Source organism: Gossypium hirsutum, chromosome A02 (assembly GCF_007990345.1).
Source record: "Gossypium hirsutum isolate 1008001.06 chromosome A02, Gossypium_hirsutum_v2.1, whole genome shotgun sequence".
Lineage (NCBI taxonomy): Eukaryota > Viridiplantae > Streptophyta > Magnoliopsida > Malvales > Malvaceae > Gossypium > Gossypium hirsutum.
The window spans coordinates 79,073,768-79,101,107 of record NC_053425.1 but is presented as its reverse complement, the minus strand read 5'-3'; the positions used below and the strand labels follow the sequence as shown (position 1 = coordinate 79,101,107).

Genomic DNA, 27,340 nt, shown 5'->3' with positions numbered 1-27,340 from the left:
AAAATATTAAATTTGGAGTTGTAAGTATTTTGTTTTTGATTTAGCATTATAAGGTTTTCAGCACTACTCAAAGAAATAAAGTGAGTCTTTTTGTTTTCTTACATGTCTTATTCACGACTTTAAATTGATCCTGTGAGGAACTTTTTTTTTAATGTCACATAATTTAATCTAATTATTTTTTTATGAAACTTCAATTATTAAATTAAAAAATAGAGACAAAAATTCTAAAATTAAAATTAAAAAATTAAATTTTAAATCTGGGAAGAATATAGAAACTAAAAACAGAATTAAACCCTTTTCTCTCATTCCTTTTTCTTTTCTTCTTTCTCTCTCCTTTTTCTTCACTCATCTCACATCCTTGAAAAAACCAGCAAGGTATCATGATTTTAAGATTAACATGTACAGTCCCCCATCTGTCTTAAAATTATACATAGTTATAGATAGATATTAATTTATTGGTACATAAAAGCCACTCTAGATTATCGATATTATACTCAATTATAAAGCATGCATTTTCGGGGAAAAACATTATCACTTTGTTAAATTTGAAAACTTCATCAAGGTGTAAGAAATCATTCATAAAATAAATACATACCACAAAATCTAATTAGTTTTAAACATGCTACAGTTCTAACTGATGAAAGAGAAATCTCTATTCTCCAATCATATTTTAGAAACAGTAAAAAATGATAAAACCTACAACACAGACTATAGACCTTTTTCTTTTTCACCCTCACACTCGCAATCACACCATTTGTTTTTGAGTTTCTGCATTATTTCGAGCAAAATACGACATTCACAGCTTACAACAATCAATAAGAGTTTTGGACCCCCAAAAAAACAGATAGATATATATATTTACTTTTTTTGAGCTTGTATCTCTATTTTCAACAACTTTCACTCCTCCAAAGCTGCACACCACTGCGATTTTACAAGACAAGGAGATCCTTCACATCAATTTCAAAATACCCAACCCCAAGCAAAGCTGTTATTAACAAAAACTTGTTTAATTATCACTTACGTCAGTGTTTGCCTCCAAAGTTTTAAATAAAAAAAGCACTAGAATTTTAACTTAAAAGGAGAGAGAACACGAATATTATACTTCTACTTGAAGTGGTGACAATTTTGTTGGATGAGAATTGCTACATTATTGGTTTCCCTGACGTATCTGTTTCATTTCTTGCACTGTAGCTTTCCATAAATTCTCCATCTCCATTTTTAGAAGCTGAACTTTGCTCAGTTCTAACTGTTCCACTCCCCAGAATGGAGATTACATCTGATGGTTTCATATCTTGCCCTTCAAGAAAGAATGAATCCATATCTCTTTCCCCTTCCTGCTTTATCATCAATTCGTCCTCAAAATCATCAAATTCCAAATTTCTCAAAATTTCAGGAAGTGAATAACCAGTATCTTCTGCAAGCCTATTTCCCATCTCAATGTCAATTTTCTCTTTTGAGCTAATATGACCTTTCATAAAGTTTGGCATCATTGATCCCATAACCATATGCTCACTTTCCTCCACAAATGAACGAAAATCATTTAATGAAGGTGGAATCTTGGACAAAAACATTTCACCAAGATTTCCTGTTGTTCCCTTGTTATATGGGTTTTCTTTTTTATCATATCGATAACGGAAGTTCTCATACGTAGTCTGTAAAAAAAATTGGACAAGACTGCAATCAAATATTATTCAGAAACAAAACCACTGGGTTGATATCTAAAGATTTTTCATAAGCGAATATTTCCTAATTCTCAAAAACAAAAAAGGAAACATATGGTAGAAATACAAGCACATACAAGTTCAAGCATGGTAATTTACACAACTTGTTAAGGTCAAACACAAAGCAAATCGAAAAATATTAGCATACAACAATATTGACTTATGGTAGAGTTTGGAAACTTAAAGCCGTACTTGTATTCAGATTTCAATATTTCAGAGTGGAAATCATTTGAATTGAAATTCATAAATTTGAAATCCTTTGTCTAGATTAGTTTACAATTTGCCATTCGAGATTGAAGGGAGAGAATTGAAATGTGTTGAATTTGCAAATTCCTTAGAAATTTGGATTCTTTTAAAATTTTCTAGTTCACTCACAACCAGCTTTATAAAAAGTTTTCCAATAGGATGAATTTGGATTATTGAATACAAATAGAAATTCCAGTCCTCAAATAAGTATCTCCTAAACATAGCGAATGAGAGTTTATTATAGTTGCAAAAGCCAAAAGAGTAGTAAGCTTAAACAATACAGTGACAATCATCAAATATAAACAGTTCTAAACCCCCCTAAACAATCTTGAACTAGAAAAACATCATACCATTCTAGGGGGCCAACAGAGAGAAATCTTAAGAGATTTTTTTTTTTTTTAACACTTCTTAAAGTTCCTAGCAATTTCCAAATCATAACATTAAACAAAAGATAAAACTTCTATAGTATCCTCAAGTTTCAATTATACTGGAATGATTCTAAGACCCATTCAAAACATGCTTCATTATATTTTGTTAAGAGACATTGTGCACTCTTTCATACCATCTTAACTCTTAATGTAAAAAACAAATACGGTCTCTCTCTCTCTCTCTCTCCCTTTTTTCTTTTAGCTAAATATAGGTTTAGTAGTGGAAGAATTTAGCAAAAGTAAAAATGTGTTAAAAAAGGAACTGCCTTGATATGCTTATAGAAAAAAAACTAATTTACAATCATGTCTTTCATTCCTCAAGTTGTACCCGCAAACTGTTAGAATTGAGTGACCTGAATTCTTATTTAAATAAAATACAATAGTAAAATAAAATAAAAGTAAAATCCATAAGAACTGCACTTATCTTATTTTATTTTAGAATAAGATTTTTTAAACTTTATTAAACTCCATCTATTTGATATTGATTAGAATAAGGTGTTTCAATCTTACTACACTTCTATTAGAATATGGTTTTACAAGCCTATAAATAGACATAGTCTATTCCTCTCGTAATCATTTGAATTCGACATAGTAAATTTTCTTCTCCTATACTCGTAGTTTTTTTCTCAAAAGGATTTCCAAGTAAAAATCTGTGTGTTCTTTATTTTTTCTTTCTCTTTTCTTTACGATATATTATTACTGACATTCTATTTTTTTTACAAATTGGTATCCAAGCTTTCGGGTTGTTCATCTCAATCACGATAATAAGACCTTTAAAGTATGAAATTCGCAGTTAGATCGCAACACTATATTTGCATTATGGCTGATAAAGATATAGGCAATTCTTGCATAGATGGACTTAGAGGATAACCTGTTAGGGATAGATAAGATGCCTTCGACATTGACGGAGGAAAAGAAGAAGAGTAAGGATCGAAAGGCATTAATACAGTTACATTTGCATTTGTCTAACGAAATCTTGCATGATGTGATGAAGGAGAAGACCACAGCTGCATTATGGAAGAGGTTAACCAGCAAGTTTCATATGAAGTAGCGTCTTTATACTAATTGTTTGGAGGAAGGTACGTCTTTGCACAAACACTTAACAGTATTTAAGGAAATTCTCTCAAATTTGGAGGCCATAGAGATTTAGTATGATAAGGAAGATTTAGGGTTAATTCTACTTTATTAATTGCCCCCGTCTTATTCAACTTTTAGAAACACGATTTTATATAGCCGAAAGTCTCTCACAATTTATGATGTTTATAATTCTTTAGCCTCGTATGAAAAGATGAAGCATCTTTTGGTTAAACCCGACTCTCAGGGAAAGTCTCATTATTTGTGAGAGACAAGATCGGAATGCTGATGATGATCGTGTAAGGACACAGAAATAGAATTCTCGTGATAAATCTAAAGGTAGATTGAAGTCTTCAAACAGAAGTAAAACTTATAACTTCTGCAAGAAGAAATGACACATTAAATCTGAGTTCTATAAGTTACAGAATAAGATCAAAAAGGAGGCTGCGAATCAAAAGGGAAAACAATGAGAAAAATCTGGTGAAGCTGATGTTGTAAAAAACTACAGCAATGGTGAACTTTTAGTCGCTTCTGTCAATAATTCTAAAGTGAATGAGGAGTGAATCTTTGATTCGGGTTGCATCTTCCACACGAGTCCCAATCAGGATTGGTTTACAACTTACGAAACAGTGTCAGAAGGTGTTGTTTTAATGGGAAATAATGATTCGTGTAAAATTACAAGTGTTGAAATGATTAAATTAAAATGTTTGATGGAGTTGTTAGAACATTTAGTAACATGCGACATGTTCTAGAATTGAAGAGAAATTTAATTTCGTTAAGTACTCTTAATTCAAAAGGGTACAAATACATAGCTGAATGTGGGGTTTTGAAGATTCCCAAAGGTTCACTCATTATGATGAAAGGGCAAAAAAAGGCTGCCAAGTTATATTTTTGTAGGGTTCTACTGTTACTAGTGATGCAACTGTCGCTGTCAGACGAGGATATTACTAAACTTTAACATATGTGCCTAGGGCATATGAGTGAGAATGACATGACAAAATTGAGCAAAAGAGGACTTCTTGATGAGTAAAGAATTTGGAAATTGAAGTTATGTGAACACTGCGTTTTTGGGAAGCAAAAGAGAGTTCGATTTACCAGAAGAATCCATAACACAAATAGAACGTTGGAATATATTCATTCAGATCTATGAGGGGCCATCCAAAGTGCCTTCGAGAGGTGGAGTTAATTATATGATAACTTTTATTTATGAATTTTTCAAAAAAGTTTGAGCGTTCTTCCTAGAGTAGAAAAGCGATGTATTTTTTGCATTTAGGTCTTAAAAAACTATGATTGAAAAACAGAAGGGAAAACAAATAAAACACCTCCGCAAAAACAATGGTTTAGAGCTCTGTTCTGATAAGTTAATGAACTATGCAAGTCGGAAAAGATCATGAGACACTTGACAGTTCGTCATATTCCACAACAAAATAGCATTTCAGAACGAATGAATAGAACGATCATGGAAAAAGTTCAATGTATGTTGTCAAATGCTAACTTACCGAAGTCGTTTTGAGCCTAAACAACCTCTACTGCATTTTTTTGATCAACTGATCTCCATCCATTGCCATTAAGAAAAAAACTCCACAAGAGGTATAGTCTGGTAATCCTATTGATTATTTTGATTCAAAAATCTTTAAGTATCCTGCGTATGCTCATGTTGATAATGAAAAATTAGAACCGAGATCTATTAAATGTGTTTTTCTAAGTTATAAAGCTGATGTAAAAGAGTGTAAGTTATGGTGTCTTGAAAATAAAAAAATTGTAATTAGCAGTGATGTTTTTTATGAAATTGCTATGCTACCTAACTAATCTCTTAAAAACTCTTCCAATAAAGAATATCAAAAGCAGGTAAAGTATCAGATCAATCCAGAGTCGACTCCTCAAGCCAATACAAAAATTCAAAATAGAGTTGCTTCTTCACCACAATACTCTATCGCTAAAAACAGAACTAGAAAAGAAATTAAACATCGAAAAAAGTATGTAGAGGCTGATCTAGTTGCTTATGCTTTAAATGTGGCCGAAGATATAGATGCAAACCAAGAGCTATCTAATTATTCTGAGGCAGTTAACTGTAAAGACTTAAAAAAGTGGATATTTGCTATGCAAGAGAAGATGGAATCACTCCACAAAAACAGAACATGAAATCTTGTGAAACTTCCTAAAAGTAAAAAAGTTATTCGTTGTAAATTGGTGTTTAAAACGAAAGAAGTGACTTCAGGAGTTGAAAAACTCAGATATAAAACAAGGCTTGTTGTAAAGGGTTACAACCAAATTTCAAGAGTGAACTTCATAGATGTGTTCTCCCTAGTTGTGAAGTATAGTTTGCTTCAAGCTTTGCTTGGTATTGTGATCATGCATGATTTGGAACTTGAGCAGTTAGATGTAAAAACTAAATTTTTACATAGAGAACTTGATGAAGATATTTACATACAACAACCAGAGGGTTTTACAACTTCAAAAAAAGAGTACTATATTTGCTTGCTGAAAAAGTCCCTTTACGATTTGAAACAGTCATCAAGACAATGGTATAAGAGGTTTGATTCTTTTATGGCTTCTCATGATTTCAAAAGAAGTAGCTTTGATAGTTGTGTTTACTTAAAAAAAACAGTGATGATTCTTTGGTGTATCTACTCTTTTATGTTGATGACATGTTGATAGCAGCGAAAGATACAAGAAAGATAAGAAAGGTTAAAACCCAACTAAGTGAAGAATTTGAAGTGAAAGATTTAGGACCAACAAATAAAATACTTGGTATAGAGATTCTCAGAGATAAAAAAACAACTAAATTGTACCTAAGTCAGAAAGGGTATATTGAGAAAATTTTTTGCAGGTTCAATATGCAGAGTGCTAAACTTGTTAGTACTCCTTTAACAGCCCATTCCAGACTTTTATCGGCTTTGTCTTCACAATCAAATAATGAGATTGAGTACGTTACATGTTCCATATTCTAGTGTAGTAGGATCTATCATATATGCTATGGTTTGCTCACATCTAAATTTATCATATGCAGTCAGTGCAGTTAACAGATACATGACGAATCCCAGTAAAGAACACTAGAAAGTAGTTCAATGGATTTTAAGATACTTACGAGGTACTAGTGATGTTTGCTTACATTTTGGAAAAACTAAAGATGGAGTCATTGGGTATGTTGATGCTGATTTTGCTGGAAACCTTAATAGAAGATCTCTCATAGATTATGTGTTTACAATCGGAGGTTGTGCAATCAATTGAAAAGCCACTTTACAAATTACAGTCACTTTGTCTACCACTAAAATCGAGTACATGGCGATTTTTGAGACTTATAAAGAAGTCATTTGGTTGAAGGGACTCTTTAGTGAACTCAATGAAGACCTTTAAATCATTACAATATTTTGTGACAGTTAGAGTGCCATCTTCCTTACAAAAGATTAAATGTTTCATGAGAAAACAAAACAAATTTGATGTTCGGTATCATTTTGTTCGTGATATTATTGCTCGTGGTAATATTATTATGAGCAAAATTAGTACTCATGAAAATCCTACAGATATTATGGCTAAGTCACTTCCTATAACCAAGTTTGAGCATTGCTTGGACTTGGTTGGTGTTCATTGTTGAAATTAAACCCTTAAAGGGTTTTATGGAAGAGATAAAAAACTTGTTTGTTTAGTGTTCGCGATGAAAAACTTGTTCATTAAGAATTTGTGTCAATGTGGAGATTGTTAGAATTGAGTGACCCGAATCATTATTTAAATAAAATACAATAATAAAATAAAATAAAAGTAAAATCCATAAGAACTATACTTATTTTATTTTATTTTAGAATAAGATTTTTTAAACTTTATTAAATTCCATTTATTTGATATTGATTAGAATAAGGTATTTCTATCTTACTACACTCCTATTAGAATATGGTTTTACAAGCCTATAAATAGACATAGTCTACTCCTCCGTAATCATTTGAATTCGACATAGTGAATTTTCTCCTCTGCCCGTGGTTTTTTTCCCAAAAGGGTTTCCACGTAAAAATTATTTGTGTATTCTTTATTTTTTCTTTCTCTTTTCTTTACGATATATTGTCATTATCGATATTCTATTTTTTTACACACAGGAGAAAGAAATAGTAAAAGAATATCTATCTTTGGATAAATGTTTGCAGGCAGCAGTTAAGTTACAATTGGAATTGGCGATTATCATATTAAACAAAAATCTGCCTTTTGGCAGTTAAAAAAGTATAAAGAAGAAACTTCCTTTGAAATCATCAGCCATGGTTCCTTACTTGGAGACCAAGAAAAAGAAAGCAAAGGAAAATGGCTTTTTTTTCCATAATCATCGACCTTTGACCATTTCAAAAGGAAAAAGGGTATTCTGCCATGAATGGCATTTCAGCCATTAAAGAGAAGGGTAATTCAGCAATGGTGGAGATCAAGGTCGTATATGAGAGGAAATAAGTATCTACCAAACTAATACTTGAAACTCTCTACATTTAAAAGAACGTAGCCAGTGAAAATTTGACAATTTTAGTAAGGTGATCTTGTCTCTAACCAATGAATCATGACCAGTTTAGTAACCAATGATCCCACAAGTTCGTTATTTAATTTTGCATGTCTCTGGATAATTTATGTAATAATCATCAGTACTTTTCGGGTCATCCTAATGCAGTATTAAACTCAATAACTTCAGCAAACCATAAAGCAGCTAGTTTTCATTTTGGCCAAACATAAAGCAGCCAGTTTAAGAATATTATATGCGATACTTGTTCCTGACACTATTTCGCACTGTTACTGTTCAAGTAAATCAGTTTTTTAATACAGATTTAAAAAGCAGTATGGACTAATGAGATTTTTTCCATCAAATTTTTTTTATGAATATTTCCTTTGTTTCTTTTTCGGTGATTAAAATATTTCCCATTAATTAGCTCAACTGGAAGGATTGAGAAATTAACATTAGCTGTCATGGAATGGCATTAAACTAACGTATGCTTAGGAAGATACATCATAAAATTAATTCCTAATTTCCAGGGCTTAGCCTTTGATTTGGTTACTATTTTTAAATATGGAGATATCCAGAATCTCCATTATTATTACTATTTTGTTTCATATTTCCATTATTATTTAGCGTATATTTGTTGCCTAAATTAAGGGATTATTCTTATTCCTTAGAAATCTATTAAGATTTTATTTTCTTTATTCTATTTTTAAGGGATTCATTGACATATTTGTTATCATTCTCCCCTATAAATTATATCAATCTGATAATAAGAACAAGAGTTCCTTTCATTTTTTTTGTTGCGAGTGATAATATCTCCATTATTATTTAGTGTATGTTTGATCGTCAACATATTTCTTTTCCTACAAAAACCAAAAACAACACATTGACTTCTAATGGATCCAATTTCAGCATAAATGAGAACTTAGTGTTTAGCCTACTAAAACCAAGGTCAAGATTTTGCAAAGTCATCTCATAATTTAGATAAAAATGGCACTGGAGAGACAACATTTACCAATGAACTTGTTTACTTGCAGAAGAATAGAGGCAGATCAAAACTCCCCCTAATTTTCCTTATCTCGACTCTAGTTTTCTTGAACTTAGTGTTCAAATTGCTAAATGAAAGGGTGTTAGAACTTGAACCAAACACTCTATGTCAAAATTTGTTTCTTACAAAACACTATCACCTATCTTCTATGCCTTAACAATTTGTCTTGCGTGAAAATTCAAAAGGTTGTACAGAATGCTCTACAGGTTCCTAAGTGGAAAGAGGATATTCTCTCAGAGATAAAGGCTCTTGAAAAAAGAACCATGGGAGCTAATTGATTTTCCAAAATAGAAGAAAACAGTTGGATGCAAATGCATATTTACAACCAAATACAAGTCAGATGGATTGAGGGATACAAGGCACAGTTGGTGGCTAAAGGTTTTACACATTGATTACCTAAAAACCTTTGCACCAGTGGCAAAATTAAGCACAATGGCAGTGCTTTTGTCAATTACAGCCAATTTTGATTGGCCTCTACAACAGCTTGATGTGAAGAATGTGTTTCCTAACAAGACTTAAACAAAGAACTCAGCATGGATCCATCACCAGGTTTTGAGAAAAAGTTTGGATAAAAAATCTCCAAGCTAAAAAATCTTTACATGGACTAAACAGTTGTCAAAAGCTTGGTTCAAAATGTTCAGTCAATTCATAAAAAAACAAGGATGCATTCAAGGACAAACTGATCACACTATGCTCACAAAGTATTCAGCTAATGAGAAGATAGTTATTCTCATAGTTTGTGACTTCCTGTGGATGTCAAGTTTAACCTTGACCTTTTCATTCAACCCATTGTTGTATTATCTGGATTCGTGAGGCAGTTGAGACTTTAAAGACCATGTTAAAAATTCAAGTGTGTATTTGCCAACTTATGGACCAGTTTCTTTGTTCTAAGAAGGTAGCAGGGCCGAACAAGGTTTTGAGAAAAAATAACTTTAGTTTCTATATAAACCAAATAAAGTCTCTAAAGGTTAAAGGCAGAAACTGTATTGACAGAGAGTTGCATTGACAACTGAATGTCTTCATAAAATACTTGAGAAGACAACAAGTATTCTTAGTTATTTAAGATATTTTCAATCTAACATCTCTTTTCCAACAGCTCTACCTCAAAAATATTTTTTACAACTGTTCTAGGGTCAAATTGGCTCAAGGCACCAATAACAAAGTGGAGTCTAAGAAGGTAACAGGGCCGAACAAGGTTTTTGAAAAAATAACTTTAGTTTCTATATAAACCAAAAAAAGTCTCTAAAGGTTAAAGGCAGAAACTTAAAGTATTGACAAAGAGTTGCATTGATAACTGAATGTCTTCATAAAATACTTCAGAAGACAACAAGTATTCTTCACTATTTAAGATATTTTCAATCTAACAGCTCTTTTCCAACAGCTCTACCTCAACAACATTTTTTAAACTGTTCTAGGGTCACATTGGCTCAAGGCACCAATAAGAAAGTGGTGTCTAGGAACGTAGCAGGAAAGTCTCCAAAGGTTAAAGGCAGAAACTTAAAGTATTGACAAAGAGTTTCATTAACAATTGAATGTCTTCATAAAATACTTGAGAAGACAAGAAGTATTCTTAGTTATTTAAGATATTTTCAATCTAACATCTCTTTTCCAACAACTCTACCTCAACAACACTTTTTACAACTGTTCTAGGGTCAAATTGGCCCAAAGCACCAATAAGAAAGTGGTGAAACTAACAACGGACACAATGGCAAAAAATATAAGTTAGAAAGATTTAAGAATGCATTGATCGACAATAGCCCAAAATGTTGTGCAAACTGTTATATAGCCAGCCAAATTAAGATGCCCTACCAGTCAGAGTATTCTTAGGCATGACAAATATATAATATGATAAGGAATGGACAGTACTTAGTTCTTCAGAAAAACATGGAGCTTTGACAAGAAACTTACTTGATTAGTGCAAATCAGATAGAAATGGAAAACTGTAAGACCACCAACAAACCATACAGCTATGAAGCAGTAGACTATGAGAATAATGGATAGGATATCATGCGACATAGCCTTCCAAATATTGCTATCATTGCCAGCTTCCTTTTCGAGCACATTGATCCAAGAACAAACAAAGACATATAAGCACAAGATGGTTGAGGTTGATATAAACATAAAGAAGAATCGATAGTTACGCTGCAACCAACACACAAGTCAAAAGCACCATTAGTTGCAACCACGAATAAATAAATTACAACATTTCAAAAATACATAATACTTAAAAGTCGTCTATTTAGAGATTATAGACAAGATTGTGTAACAACTAAGATTTGGGGTAACCTTTTTGGTACCATATTTTTACAACTTTTTCCATTTGGCAGAGTTACATCCCTAAAAATAATAATCCTGAAGCCAATAAAAAAAGATATAGTACATCCTAAAGATCAAAATTTCAACTAGAAGCAACCAGTGGCCTATATATAAAAATATTATCAACAAGATGAATGGAAATCCCATGTGCGCTTTCCGGGTTTAATGAGAAGCGCCATTTAGAGAAGATATGCATGATTGTGCAACAACTGTGATTTGGGGCAACCTTATTGGTACCATAATTTTACAACTACTGCCATTTAGCAGAGTTATATCCCACGTGCACTTGTTGGGTTTAATGAGAAGCACCATATAAGTTGTCCATATTTGCAATACAAAACTACAAAATGGTGATATTGAAAGACATAGATGTTCAAGCACCATTCAATGGTGAACTGATTTAAGACTAGAATTAACTAGAATATTTTATATAGAGTTGTCAAATGTGTTCCTTTTGGCTAAGCTGCAAATTTTATTTAATTTTTTCTTTCCTTGAGTTTCAAGTGTCAGGAAAACTTGATATTCGTGATCTACCAAAAATTGCAAATTTGGAGTCTAGAAGTTCTGTTTTATACTTTCTATACTTCCAGATTTTAATCATATTGATTCATTTTTAGGTAAACTAATAATAAGGTTAGAGTTCTAGAATTATTTTTACAGAATTTCCCAAGCATGTTTGCTCCTCCTGTGCTGGTATAGTGAAATCAAGTCCAAGTCAGACTCTTAAGGTATGCTAAATTTGAAGCTTATGGATCTCTTTATTCAGATTTTAAATCATCATCAATCAACTTGAACCAAACATCGAAATTCAATCTTAAACACTAAATTACCTTCCAGTCTCCACCATGCAAAACAGCTTCCAAACAGCTTTTTGACTACGTTTTTTCATCAAATCATTAATGCGCTACCAAATTTCATAGAACATAAATTACTGTTAATGTCCCACCTTTTCACCCCCAATGCAACCTAAAATTAAACATCCAAACCTGATTTTACTCCTTCCTCCATAATGGAAGCCATTTCACGCATATAGAGATGTGAACTTACCTCAAGTGCATAAAGTATGACTTATTTTGAAGATGTGGAGGATAAGCAGCAAATTTGAGAGAGGGTAGCCAGCACGTACAATCAAGTTTAAAAAGAAAATAATTAAGGCCCCGTATAATATTTACTTCAATTTTAATGCTATGGAAAATATTTATCAAAGCCCAATTGATTTCTAATGTCATAAAATACCATGTTTATGCCAACCTAATTCAAATCATGTCAAGAAAAATATCCCATGCTCAATTGCTCAATATTTAAGTACATCCTACCAGTAAGTACATTTAGTCGATAAAAAAGTTCAGAGGAAATTTAAACTTACTATTCCAATGCATTGACCAACCCATGGGCAGTGATGATCAAACCTTTGAACACAGTTGTTGCATATGGAACAATGAGATGCTCGGGGAGGACGATAAAGCAAACAGGTGTCACAGTACTTTACTTTCACAGTGTGGCCATTAACTATTACATCTTTAGTACGAGGAAGTTTTAAATGAGGAGTTCTACCATTGACCCACTCCATAGATGGGGTCGTTACATCCAAAGCTTCATCTGATTCAGGAGGTTTTGAATTTCTGGGCAGAATTCCAGGATCTCTACCAGAGGTAAAGAATAGAAACAGCAGATCCTGCAAAGTTGACTTTAATATCAATTTTATATTTTGTATCCGGAAACGCGAGTTTTACACAAAAAGTATAATTGTGGTGTAAACTAGTTTAAATTCAAATAAAGAGATGAAAATAGTCAAACATACCATTCGCCAAAGCGAGTGATAAAAACCAAACACCAATACAGTATGTAAATGAAAAATATTCATGAGGGCCACGGAAAACAAAAGAAAGTTAACCCATAGCCAATTGCATGAAAGAGTGACATGAGAGCTTTATTTATTTTATAATATTTTATTATTCCAGTTCTGTTTTATAATATTTATTTAAGTATCAGATATATTTTGGACTGGTTTAAATCTAGGGATAGGAATAAAACTTTATGTGCAAGAAAGCTAGTAACCTGCTAGAAAGTCTATTATAAATACGTTGTAACATATTTATGTCACAAGCTGAAATATGACCGTGGGATGCGTTTTGGGAGCTGATTAATGAAACGATGCGCAGAAGGATTTATTTAAATGGGGCTTTTTGTTTAATTAATGTTGTTTAGTTTACTGTTTATTTTAACCAACTTTTAAAGTGTTATTTCCCTTTCCATTTCTTTGCTTTATATGCGGTGACAAGGACCAAAAACGGTTATGAACAAATGAGGGTCACTGTAGCTGATGGGAGGCATCTATTTACTACTGGTGTTTGTAAAGGGATCGAATAGGAGGTTCAAGGGTTCAGTTTTATTGCTGACTTTATGGTTTTACCTCTTAAAGGATGTGACGTGGTCCTTGGGATACAATGGTTACTCTCCTTGGGGTCCATAAATTGGAATTTTGGCTCCATGACCATGCAGTTCACTTCCAAAGGAACCCTTTGTACTATCAGGGGTATCTCATCAAGCAACATTGAAATGCTAAGTCAAGGACAGTCAGCAAAGTGTTTTTCCCAAGTGGTAGGTCAGTTGGACCCATGTGCATTAGTTTTGACCAGTGTTGAACAAGTGGCTCTCTCAGCAGCTTCAAATCAGTCTATGCCAGAGGAACTGCAGCTGCCCCTTAATTTGTTCCAAGACATTTTTTCAAGCTATCTCAGGCTTACCCCCTGTACGACTTTAAGATCATAGGATACCCCACAAAGATGAAGGGGCAGTGGTCAAAGTAAAGCCATATAGGTTTCCTATGATTCAGAAATCAGAACTGGAAAAGTTGATTGGGGAAATGCTTAAAGCTAGGATAATAAGAGACAGTTCAAACCCTTTTGCCTCTCTTATGGTCATAATGAAGAAAAAAGATGGAACATGGAGGCTTTGTGTCGATTACAAGCACCTTAACCAGCTGACAATTAAAGATAGATTCTCTATCCCCATCATCGTGGAGCTGTTGGATGAGCTCAGACAAGCTAGAATCTTTCCCAAGCTGGATTTGAAATTAGGATGCATGAAGCTGACATCCCCAAGACAGCTTTCAAAAAGCATAAGGGCCACTACGAGTTCTTGGTGATGCCTTTTGGGCTCACAAATGTCCCTTCTACCTTCCAAGGGCTAATGAACACCATTTTTAGATCACTATTGAGGAGAACAGTATCGGTTTTCTTCGATGATATTCTTGTTTACTCCCCCATCTGGTTAGAGCATTTAGGCCATCTAAGGGAGGTTTTTGAGTTGTTGAGATAACATCAACTCTTTGTCAAAAAGAGCAAATGCTCATTTGGAACCGATCAAGTGGAGTATTTGGGGCATATAATTTCCAAAGAGACTGTCTCTATGGACAAGACCAAGGTGGACAGTGTGGCAACGTGGCCTACTCCTGCTTCCATCAAAGAGTTAATGGGCTTATTGAGGCTTTTGGGTTATCATAAGAGGTTCATTAAAAACTATGGTGTCATTCCTAGGCCACTCACCAACTTGCTGAAGAAAGTTGCTTGAGGGTGGTGGGATCAGGCCTCAATTGCCTTTGAGCAATTGAAACAAGCTTCATGCTTAGTACCTGTCTTGACTCTACCTGATTTCAACTTGGTGTTTTGTATGGACACGGATGCATTAGGTTATGGGGTGGGGGCAATCCTTCAGCAATAAGGTAAGCTCGTGGCCTACTTCAAGGGATTGAGAATAAGGCATCAAACCCTTTCCATATATGAGAAGGAAATGCTTGTTGTACTTTTAGCTGTGAGGAAATGACATTCATATCTAGTGGGAAGGCAGTTTAAAATAAAAATTGACCATCAAAGTTTAAGATTTTTAGCTGACCAAATGACAGTCACTCCCTTCCAGCAAAAGTGGGTAGCAAGATGCTCGAGTATGACTATGAGGTGGTTTACAGAAAAGGGTCCGGTAATTTGGCTACAGATGCTTTGTCAAGGAAGCAAGCACTAAAAGAGGGGCAATATCTACAGCTCACTGGAAGCTCTATCAATTCTAAAATCTTGATCGAGTGCAGGCATCATATTTGGTGGATCCTAATGTTCAAAGGCAGTGTTCAAAAGTTCAGAAGCAAAGCTCCAAACATTCAAGGCATTCTTGGGATGGTAGATTCCTTAGAAGAAATGAGAAGATTGTGGTGGGAAATGTTGCTAGTTTCAAGTAGGAAATGTTCCAACTCTTTCATGCAAGCACCATAGGAGGATATTCAGGGATACATGCAACCAAAAGGAGGCTGACAAGCCTTTTATTCTGGAAGGGCCTTACAACTGATGTCAAAAGGTGGGTGAGAGAGTGCCTGATATATCAAAAATGCAAGTAAAAAATAGTAGCACCACCGGGTCTTTTACAACCACTCCCAATCCCAGAAAGAGCTTGGTCCTCCATCTCTATAAACTTATTGAAGGGCTTCCAAACTCCAAAGATAAGAATGTCATTTTTGTGGTGGTTGACCATCTCACTAAGTATGCTCATTTTGTAGCCATGGGACATCCCTTTATTGATGCGGGTGTAGCTCGAAAGTTCATGGATAATGTGTATAAGCTACATGGGATGCTAGATTCCATAATTTCTGACAGGGATAAGGTCTTTGTTAATAACTTTTAGCAAGATTTCTTTAAAAGGATGGTCACCAAGGTGCATTTGTCCACTGCCTATCACCCAGAGATAGATGCAAACTGAAATAGTGAACAAGTGCCTTGAAGGGTACTTGAGGTGCATGACAGGAGAAATGCCACAAGACTGGCAGAAGTGGCTTCCCTTGGCCGAGTGTGGTACAATACCACCTTCCACTCAGCTGTCCAAGTAACCCCATATAAGGCTTTGTATGGGCAAAACCCCTCCTCTCCATATTCCCTACCTAGCTGGAGCATCCCTAGTAGCTACTATGGATAAAAAGCTGCAACAACGAAAGGCTACGAGGAAGTTGCCATAATTTCATCTAAAGAAAGCCCAAGATCGGATGAAACGGCAAGCAAACAAACACAAAAGCTACCACCTAAATCAAAACGCCAATCCTATAGGCAACATTCAGTGATGAGGACCTTAAATCAAAAGCTGGCACCTAAGTTTTTTTGAGCCTTTTCGAGTAGAAGACAGAGTTGGAAAAATGACTTACAAGCTTCAACTTCCCCGAGGGTCTCGTGTGCATCCCACCTTCCACGTATCACAGTTGAAAAAGCATGTTGGTACAGCTTTTGTTCAAGCACACTTACCAGTGATCAATGAGCAAGGAACTTGGTCAAAGGAACTTGCCAAGATTATAAAGAGGAGAATGGTGAAAGAGGCAATGCTGCTATCACCGAGGTTTTGGCGGAATGAGCAAACTCATTTTTAGTAGATGCCACGTGGGAACCCCTTCAACAGCTCAAGGAGAACTTTCCACACATTTATCATTTAGGACAAGGATCACTTCGAGCAAAGGGTATTTGTCACGAGCTTATTAATGAAACAATGCGCATAAAGATTTATTTAAACGGGGCATTTTGTTTAATTAATGTTGTCTAGTTTACCATTTATTTTAACTAACTTTTAAGGTGTTATTTCCCTTTACATTTCTTTACTTTATATATGGCGACAAGGACCAAAAAAGGTTATGAAAAGATTGAATGTTATTGAGCAAAAATTCTCTCTCTAATTTTCTTCCAATTCTCTTCTTTTTCTATCGTCTTTTTCTCTCTTTTGTTAACAATCGTACCTATTTACAACAACATTCTTATTATTTCCTTTGAATTAATAGAGAGAAACTAGAGGATTTGTATAACCCTACTTCTCCCGAATTTCAACCTCTTTTCACTTGTTTTTTAGTCTTAATTCTACTAATTTACTTGTGTTGTTCCTCTAAACCACATTAATTTATGGTTAGATCATAGGGTTTGTATTAGGATTTGCTATTAAGCCATGGTTGATGGCACTAAATGCCAAGGAAAAGGAAATCAATGTCAATAGACAAAATTGGCTGCAATGCAACATGCAATTGAAAAATTGCTGAGTGAAATTTATGCTAAGCCACAACAAGAACCAATGGGAGCCCAAATGAAGCTTCCATAAGTTGCCCACAACCAGCTTGACATAACAAAAAGTAGTCTTGTTAATGAATCTAATCTTGGTTGCAATGAGACATACACCAGTGGCCAAAAATGTAAACACCTATTTGGTTGGAAATAGCAAATACGAGGCAGAATGAGAATGTAAATAGTGTTGTCACTGCCCTGGAGCCTTAAATCTCTCTACATGCAATTCGAGCTTGAGGACAAGCTCTTGCTTGAGGAGGAGAGTGAATGTTACGAATGGAAAGAATCAATAGAATCAAGAATACAATCAAGATCTTACAAATTAAGGCAATAATATAAAATAATATCAATTAATTATTCTATAAATTATTCTAGTCTTATATATTTTAGGTAGTGAGAATTGAAAGAACTACCCATGTAATTACACCCAAATCCAACTTTAAAAAATTTATTTTTATATAAGTTATAAAAATTATATTATATGCATTAGAATAATTTATTTGTACAACTTGGAAGTTTGATTAAAAAGGTAAAATCTGACAATGCAAAAGACTATTTTAATCAAGTTCTCTCATCTTTCTTCCAAAAAGAGTGTAATATATGAGCCATCTTGTGTAGACACACCCCAACAAAATAGGATTGTTGAATGAAAAATAGACATTTGCTAAATGTAACACGAGCAATTTTGTTTCACCATAAAGTTCCAAAAACCTTTTGGTGGAAGGCTGTTTTAACTGCTGCACATTTGATAAATAGAGTAACTTCTAAAGTGCTAAATAACCAGAGTCCCATTGTTGCTCTTTTTGTTTTTTACCTTGATTTTATTGCCTCTTGCAAATTGTCACCAAAAATGTTTGGCTGTGTTGCTTTTGTACATGTTCATGCACACCAAAGAGGGAAACTTGATCCAAGAACTTTAAAATGTATTTTTGTGGGATACTCAAACACAAAGAAAGGATACAAGTGTTATTATCCACCTTTAGAATAATTTAATCGTACAACTTGGAAGTTTGATTAAAAAGGTAAAATCTGACAATGCAAAAGACTATTTTAATCAAGTTCTCTAATCTTTCTTCCAAAAAGAGTGTAATATATGAGCCATCTTGTGCAGACACACCCCAGCAAAATAGGATTGTTGAATGAAAAAATAGACATTTGCTAAATGTAACACGAGCAATTTTGTTTCACCATAAAGTTTCAAAAACCTTTTGGTGGAAGGCTGTTTTAACTGCTGCACATTTGATAAATAGAGTAACTTCCAAAGTGCTAAATAATCAGAGTCCCATTGTTGCTCTTTTTGTTTTTTACCATGATTTTATTGCCTCTTGCAAATTGTCACCAAAAATGTTTGGCTGTGTTGCTTTTGTACATGTTCATGCACACCAAAGAGGGAAACTTGATCCAAGAGCTTTAAAATGTATTTTTGTGGGACACTCAAACACAAAGAAAGGATACAAGTGTTATTATCCACCTTCAGAAAAAAAATTTACCTCCATGGATGTCACATTTATTGAAAATGAGCATTACTCTCAAAGTAACAATCCTCATCTGCAGGGAGAGAGTTCTTGGGAAGATAAGGAATTTCTTCTTGATTTTCAAAGTCCTACACCCAACTTAAAGTCTTTCAAACCTGACCATACACCTAACTCCAGAGGAGAACATGCCAGCAGTGAACCTGAACCTCAACTTGAAATTGAAGGTGAACATGCTAGTAAAGAAATTGAACCTGATCTAAGAGCTAAGAGAAAAACCGGTTTAAATCCTACTATACCACTCAAGGAAGAAAGTTCATATTTCTGAACCTGTGCAAGTCCAAGAATCTAAACCACAATTAGGTATTGGAAATTTTGCACCTTTGTTTTTACAATCTGATTTTATTCCTTGTGAATTTAATTATTTAGACAATTGCTATTCGAAAAGGAATACGAGAATGCACTAAGCATCCAATCTCAAATTTTGTATCTTTCCATAAACTCTCCCCAGATCATAGAACTTTTCTTACCACCATCAACTCCATTTCAATCCCACAAACTATAAGAGGCACTTAGAAATAAGATCTGGTTACAAGTTATTAAAGAGGAGATAAATGCTGTAGAAAGAAATAAGACTTGGGAAATTTTAAATCTGCCCAAAGGAAAGAAAATGGTAGGGTGTAAGTGGGTGTTTACTTTGAAATATAGAGCTGGGGTTCATTAGAAAGGTATAAAGCTTGGTTGGTTGCAAAAGGATATACACGGACATACAGGGTAGATTACCAAGAGACCTTTGCACTCGTAGCAAAAATGAATACTGTGCGTGTTCTTTTTTCTTTAGCTGCTAACTTTGGTTGGTGTTTACAATAATTTAATGTTAAGAATGTGTCTTACATGGGGACTTAGAAGAAGAGGTGTACAAGGAGCCTCCACCGGGTTTAAATGAAATGTTTTTTGAGAAGAAAGTGTGCAAGTTAAAGAAAGCTTTATATGGAATAATGCAATCGCCAAGGGCTTGGTTCGGAAAATTTACTGAAGTGATGCTAGCAATGCAATACAAACAAAGTGAAAGAGATCACACCTTGTTCATAAAACATTCAAAAGGAGAAGTTACAACCCTACTTGTATATGTAGATGACATCATCATCACTGGGAATGATCAAATTAAAAGAGAAACACTCAAAAAGTGCTTAGCAAAGGAGTTTCAAATTAAAGAACTAAGGAGGCTGAAGCATTTTTTAGGAATTGAGGTGGCATACTCAAGTAAAGGTATCTTTATTTCCCAACAAAAATATGTCTTAGACTTGCTTAAAGAAACGAGCAATCTTGGATGCAAGGCAGCTAGCACACCCATTGAGCCTAACTTGAGATTGAGTGAAGAAAAGGATGATGGCACCGTAGATAAGGGAAGATATCAACAGTTGGCTAGGAAACTGATATACTTGTCCCATACAAGGCCGGACATAACATTTGTCGTAAGTGTTGCAGGCTGTAAACAAAATTCTATCCTATCTCAAAAGAACTTCGGGTCGAGAAATTTTGTTCAAGAAAAATGAAAGGTTGCTCATTGAGGCATATACCAATGCTGATTATGTAGGTTTTGTTGTAGAACGTAGATCAACTTCAAGATATTGTACATTTCTTGGTGGGAACCTAGTAACATGGAAGAGTAAGAAGCAATCGCTTGTTGCAAGATCAAATGCTGAAGTAGAGTTCAGAGTTATGGCTCATGGAGTTTGTGAATTGCTATGGCTAAAAATAATACTTGATGACCTTAAAATCAAGTGGGAAGGACCTATGAAACTCTATTGTGACAATTCTGCCATCAACATTGCACACAATCCAGTGCAACATGATCACACAAAGCACATTGAAGTAGATAGACACTTTATTAAAGAAAAGCTGGACAGCGGCATGATATGCACTCCATGTATAACATCAAGTAATCAATTGGCAGATGTCTTAACTAAGGGAATGCCTACTTCCAACTTTGAAGACATTACATGCAAGATGGGAATGGAAAATATCTATTCACCATCTTGAGGGAAAATTGTTGAAAAATCTTAAATATCTTTTCTGTACAGCTATAATTTTTATGTATATTCCATGATTTCTACTATTTTTTTAGGGATTTCTACTATTTTTTTAGGTTAGAATAGTTTACTCCTAATGTATTTTAGGATAGAATAAATTAGCTCTTAATTTGCTGGGAGATTACAGATCTCATGGAATTCACAATAGTTCACTTCCATTTGTATAAATATTGTACAGCCTTAGCCTAGAAAAAATGCAACAGGTTGAGTTCTTTTTTTCAATATTCATATTATCAACTACTTTTTTTAAACTAACATGATACATATGATGATATGATTTTAATTTTTGTTACATGGTTAGAAATTATGTTTTTATCATAACAATAATCTTTTATAATAATTAATATTTTTAAAAATATATAAATTATGTAAATGTGTAATTACAATTTATACTACCAAACATGATATAGAAAATTTCGATGTAATTACACTTGTTAGCCAAACACATCTAGGGAATTGCAATTCTTTGTAATTATAAGAGAGTGTAATTAATACACTAATAATTACAATTTCATTCAATTACTCTGTGTTGTCCAAATAGACCCTTGGTCAAGTCATATAATAAAGGGATTAAAATAAAGGGATTAAAATTCCTATTATCATGTACTTCATAATTTACTCAGCCTAGCATTGTTATTTAAATGGCACGACGTGATGAATGAAAAGAAAAGCAGAAAATTATTCAAGTTTGAGATGGGCAGCTCTCTTTCTCTCTCTTTTTGAGCTTCAAGGTTAGTAGCCCCCTTTGAAGAGCTCCACTCTTTCTTTTACAATTCTCTCACCATATGTTCTCATAAAAAAACCCAAGTCAAATCGCCCTGTGACTAGATCTCTATCTTAGGCATCCAGCAATGTGCTTGACTTAGATCCTTTGCCACTTGGAACTAGGGTGAGTGATGATGGTGAAACCTTTTCTGATCATGTACAATAAGTTCATCAAGAGGTGATGACTGTCTCGAAAACAAGCAATAAGAACAATGCTACAGCAGTTAATCACTTTGGATTAAAGAATCTGAAGAGGGAGATTAGCTCTCATACATTTGAGATGAGAGAAGTTTCCAAAGGGCACTTTTCACAAGTTTTAGTTAATGAAGTTTGGGCCTTCTAAGGTGCTGAAGAAAATAAGCTCTAATGTTTATGTGGTTGAGTTGCCTTCAGATTATCAGTCCAGTTTTTAATGTTTATGGCTTATATCCCTTTGAGGGTTTTGATGGGAATGTTGCTGAAATTTCAGGCCAGGTGCAGCAACTTCCCAAGGCTAAGTCTGAGGTTATCAAACATGTGTAGATTTTAAAGAAGCGAGGTTCAAAGGAGATAATTGATATAGGAGATTTTTGGTGAAAGGTTAGGCAAACTAGTGAAAGTTCTTGGATTGTGGAAAAAAAGTTGCAACGTGTTGACCCAAAAATCTATGCCGAAGTTGTTAATGTTTTCTTGCAGGAGTTGAGTTTTCCAAGCCAAGGAGAATGATACAAGAGTTTCATTTATTTTCTTATTTCAGTTTTATTTTATAATAATTATTCTAGGTATTAGATATATTTTCGACAGCTTGGATTATTAGGGCTAGGAATAAAACTTTATTTGCAAGAAAGCCTTGTAACTTTACTTGCAAGGGAACCTATTATAAATAAGCTGTAACCTATTTAAAGCGACAACATTCTTATTATTTCCTTTGAACTAATAGAGAGAAACTAGAGGTTTTCTATAACCCTACATTTTCTAGAGTTCAAACTTCTTTCTACTTCTTTTTCAGTCCTGATTATGCTAATTTACTGCTGTTTTTCCCCTAAACCCCATCAATAAGGATACACCTTGGATCAAAATTGTCCCCATACAAGAAGCTTTTCTTTTTCACTCAAACACAGTACCCAATTGAATATAGCCAAATAGAATTGTTCATAAAATGAAGATTACTTAAGTGCTTAATCACATTTAAAGAGCTTATAAATTTTTGCTTAGGAACAGTGGAATAACGAAAATTACTGGTTTGAAAACTATTTGGCACACGTATTTGTTTAGCAGTGACCATTGACACAACTAGAAGTTCAACCAAAAAGAAGACATACCAGTGCAGAGAGTAAGGCACCCAGAATTAATATGGAATAACAGCGGCCAGCATTGGTATTTTCATGTTTGATCTTAATATACATCCTTATGCAGAAAGCAATGGCGGGGCCAGCAATAAGAAATGTGGATAGAAACAATGATGCAACGTCAGGGCCAAAGATCAATCTCCCACCACAAAAGAATCTCTGTTAGTAACAAAACAAAACCACCCTCAATAATAAAACTTTGTCGCAACACCAACAACAATAATAACAGTAAGTATGTAGTAGCTACACTAATGTTTGTCAAACACGACTGTGATCATGGTTTTACACAGAAAGATTTGGAAGACGTTTGGATTTTATTTTTCCTTTCCTGGAGGCTTAAGCAGGGAAGAAGAGAAGAACAGCAGATCAAGAATATTCAAATGGATAAATGAAGTAAATATGAGGTGAGAGAATTCAACAACTCAGCTACAAAAGATCATATGCCCTTGTTTTTTGGTAGCAAATGTTACAAACTCTCATTCAACTCAAGAAAGTTTCATCCATCCATCATCAATACTGGGTTAGGAAATTGATTTAATTTAATTTAATTGGGATTAATGAAAATTAACATAATTGCAAAATCTCCCAATCGACCCAGGCAGGCTCAGAATTAGAGCTAACAGGAACGTTTGTAAATTATGACCTTCGTCCATCCATTTGTTTGCTAGAAAGAAAAAGCAAAAAAGGAGTAACAGTGTCCCGTAGAGTAAACTAAGATAGTGATTGCTAAATCATAATTTCCACAACCGAAAACCAAAAAAAAAAAATCCTAATCGCAATTCAAAGAGAGAAAACAACAAGAAGAAGAAACTCACATTGCTCCCCTTCCAAACTTGATAAAGCCTCTTGGATTTAGTAGGATCGCTATTCGGGGCCATAGCTGATTGACCCGACGATCGATGATTATTGATAACGAACAAGAAAAAGAAAACAGAACAAAAAACCCAGAATAACTAATAACTAATTCCTAACATAATAACCCAAACCAAAAGAAACCAAAGCTCATTGCTCGTCTTCCAATAGAGACTTAGGGGGAGAATCAAATAATTAAGAGTGGTAATTGATGCGAATGTGGCTTAATTCGGCTGCCAATCTATGAGCAGTGAGGAGAGACAGAGAGAGTATTTTTGGATTAAACCAGCTGCTGCCCTCTCTCGTCTCTCTGCCAACATTACAACAGCAAAGACGGATACTACCAAGCTGTAATTTTCTCTCTCTCTCGTTCCACTTTTTTTCAACCAAGGAAAAAATGAAAAGAAAGAAGAAAAAAGAGAAACTTTGCTGCCCCTTGTTCCCTAATTTCTATGTAGACTTTGAAAGATTTTGTTAGTTTTTTGTTCGTTCTTTTTCTATCCAAAATATATGTACATACTTGGAAGAAATGAATAACGCTGGCCATCTCCAATCCAAGCAGGTTGAGCTGGGCGGATGTTTCAATTCCTCGCGGCTTTTACGCGCCTACTCTTCTCTTGCTTATGCTTAATTTTTTTTATTGAGTTAACTCCTGAACTTAACAATTATTTTCATATTAAGATTTTAATTTTTTTATCTAAATTAGGTTTTAAATTTGTCAAAATTATTTTCATATTAAGAATTAAATTTGACAATTTTTTTCATATTGAGGTTTAAATATTTTTTAGTCCAAATTAAGCCTTGAATGTAATAATTTATTTTTATATTAAAGTTCGAACTTAACAGTTATTTTCACATTAAACTTAAAATTTAAGATTTTTAAGAACTATATTAGATCAAAAAAGTTGAAGTCTCAATATGGAAACATTTATCAAGTTCAGAACCCAATTTGGATAAAAAAATTCAAATTCTAATGTGAAATTAATTGTCAAATTTAGGTTCTAACTTAAATAAAAAAATATTCAAAACCTAATATGAAAAAACTGTCAAATTTAAGTCCCAAAATGTAATTTAACACTTTCTTCTACACTTTTTTCTTACAGCTAATAATAAAATAACATTTATTTGTTTTATTAATACGTGTTCTGATAATTTATTATATTTTGATTCTTTTCTTTGGATAATAATTAGATTATGCAATTTGTTGAGCCAACGTGCCGTCACATTATGTTCTTCTTGTTTCCCTTCCCTCCACAGTTTTTCTTTTCATTTGATTTCTTTTAGCATCTATACAGTTTCCTTTTAAAAATATTGAAGTCGGTGAACTTTTTCATTTAAAAAATAAATAAATAATAATAGAAGTTTTATTCATTTGAACTTTAGTTAAAAATTTTCTATAAAAATAAAATATAAAATCAATCAATAATTTTTTTGCATAATAAAGTTTTTTATTAATTTGACACAATTGATTATATTAATTATTGATAAGATATATTATTTTAAATCAATTATCATTTAATTAGTGTTACTATTATATACCAATTAAAATTAAGATTTATCATTGTAAATAATATTCAACAAAAGAAAATTATTAACATTGATAAGTTCGAAGTGTCTTACAAATAATAATAAAAATTTCAAGTCATAATCAAATGATAATAACATCAAAAACAGATGAAAAAACATTTTAATCAATAATTAAGTAAAATTTATAGTATTCATTCATCATCTTCTTCACACATTTATTTAATTTATAATTCATATTATACTATATTTTTTGAAACTCGTCATTATTCACTTCCCTTTTCTTTATCTAATATCAAAGCTTCACCTTATAAATGTTATTATTAATTTTAATTTTCTTTATACTATTATTCTAATTAGTATTGTAATAATAATTTTATACAAATATACTCATTTTAACTTTCTAGGAAGTTATCTTAAATTTATCTTCAATTTATTCCATTTTTTTTCTTTATAATACAAAGACAAATTAAAAATTCTTAGTCAAATTTGAAATCAATTGGTATAATTTTATAAAAATAATTTCAAGTATTTACTAACCCATCAAATGATTAAAGTTATAAAATGTCTCTAAAAAATTTTGATTCAAAACAATATTTACAATTTTGGGACACTTCTACTAATACAAGTGGGTACTTGTATCAATAGAAGTAAGTCACAGAACACCTCATGTAACACCCCTAACCCCGTCTCGTTGCTGGAACAGGATCACAGAGTATTACCAGTCATTTCAGTACATTTACACTAAAAAAATGATTAAATGCAACACTAAATAGCTAATCATATCTTTAATGGACCCACAGTAATTATTAAGTATAATTAAAATAAACCGAGGCTCGATTGAAAGCTCAGAAATTTTTCGTGCAATTATAAAATTTCTTCTTTTGAATAGTACTACACGCCCGTGTGGCTAACTTAACACGCCCGTGTAGCTTAGCTCGTGTGCAACACTGACTTTTAAACACGGCCATGACCCACGCCCGTGTAGCCTGCCTGTGTACTAAACTGACTTTAAGACACGGCCGTGGCAACCTAGACACGCGCCCGTGGACTAACTTGGTGGTAACTATTTAGGTGCAGGGGACACACTGCCTAACAACACGCCCATGTGCAAGCCATGTGTTTCACATGGCTTGGTCACACGCCCGTGTGACAAACCATGTGGACTCGAAATGAACCTTATATTTTAATACCAACATATTATTTGCCTACCATCATATATAGCAAACAAGCCTAACTACATCATCACATCAAAAACATAGAACATGACATAAAAAAAAATTAAACTTATAAACCATAATGAATAAAGGCCACATCTCATGGCCATATACAATAGCTTGATGTAGGCCAATACGTTTGGCCAAATCATAATAATAATACATGACATGAAACGAACTTCCTATGCATGCCACTCACTCGATATTTCAAATATTTGAATTAATTCTCCCAAAAGTAATAGCTTGATAGTGTGATTTTGCCTCCGACGATCTCCAACCCTAAGCCGACCTGCCAATACTAAGAAATGGAGAGGAGGGGTAAGCTTTACACTTAGTAAGTCCATATGAAATTAATAAGCAATTACTAACATGGTTTTCAAGAAAAAACACTATAATTGTACAATTACTCATGTTCAGGTTAAGCTATTTTATCGAGTTATAGTTACTAAATCATTTATATCTGGAGCTACGAAACTCCAAATTTAGTTTCATTAATTTTTCTTGAAACTAGACTCGTATACCTTTCTTCCTTAAAATTTCCAGAATTTTTGGTTTAGCCAATTAGTACAGGTTATTCATTAAATTTTCCCCTGTTTTGCTGTCCAACAGTTCTAACCTCTCTTCACTGAAAATTATTTATCTCATAGTTCGGGACTCAGATGATGTTCCCGTCCATTCCTCCTGAAAGTAGACTCATTGATGATTCTATTCGTA

At 33.5% G+C, this 27,340-nt stretch overlaps 1 protein-coding gene across 5 annotated transcripts; it reads right to left on the bottom strand.

The window, feature by feature from the left end:
• Positions 1-565: 565 nt before the first annotated feature.
• LOC107936811 (probable protein S-acyltransferase 4) lies at positions 566-24,532 on the bottom strand. 5 transcript variants are annotated; one of them, XM_016869580.2, is made up of 6 exons: positions 23,849-24,399; positions 23,007-23,192; positions 12,665-12,973; positions 10,891-11,124; positions 1,103-1,652; positions 566-985 (listed from the first exon to the last, which is right to left on the bottom strand). In XM_016869580.2, exons 1-5 carry the CDS (start codon positions 23,909-23,911, stop codon positions 1,143-1,145), a joined length of 1,302 nt encoding a protein of 433 aa, XP_016725069.1. In that variant the 5' UTR covers positions 23,912-24,399; the 3' UTR covers positions 566-985; positions 1,103-1,142. The 5 variants fall into 5 exon arrangements, with proteins under 5 accessions (XP_016725069.1, XP_016725068.1, XP_016725070.1 ...); XM_016869579.2 differs by having other exon boundaries at positions 566-1,652; positions 23,849-24,532; XM_016869581.2 differs by having other exon boundaries at positions 566-1,652; positions 10,891-11,031; positions 23,849-24,532.
• Positions 24,533-27,340: the final 2,808 nt, after the last annotated feature.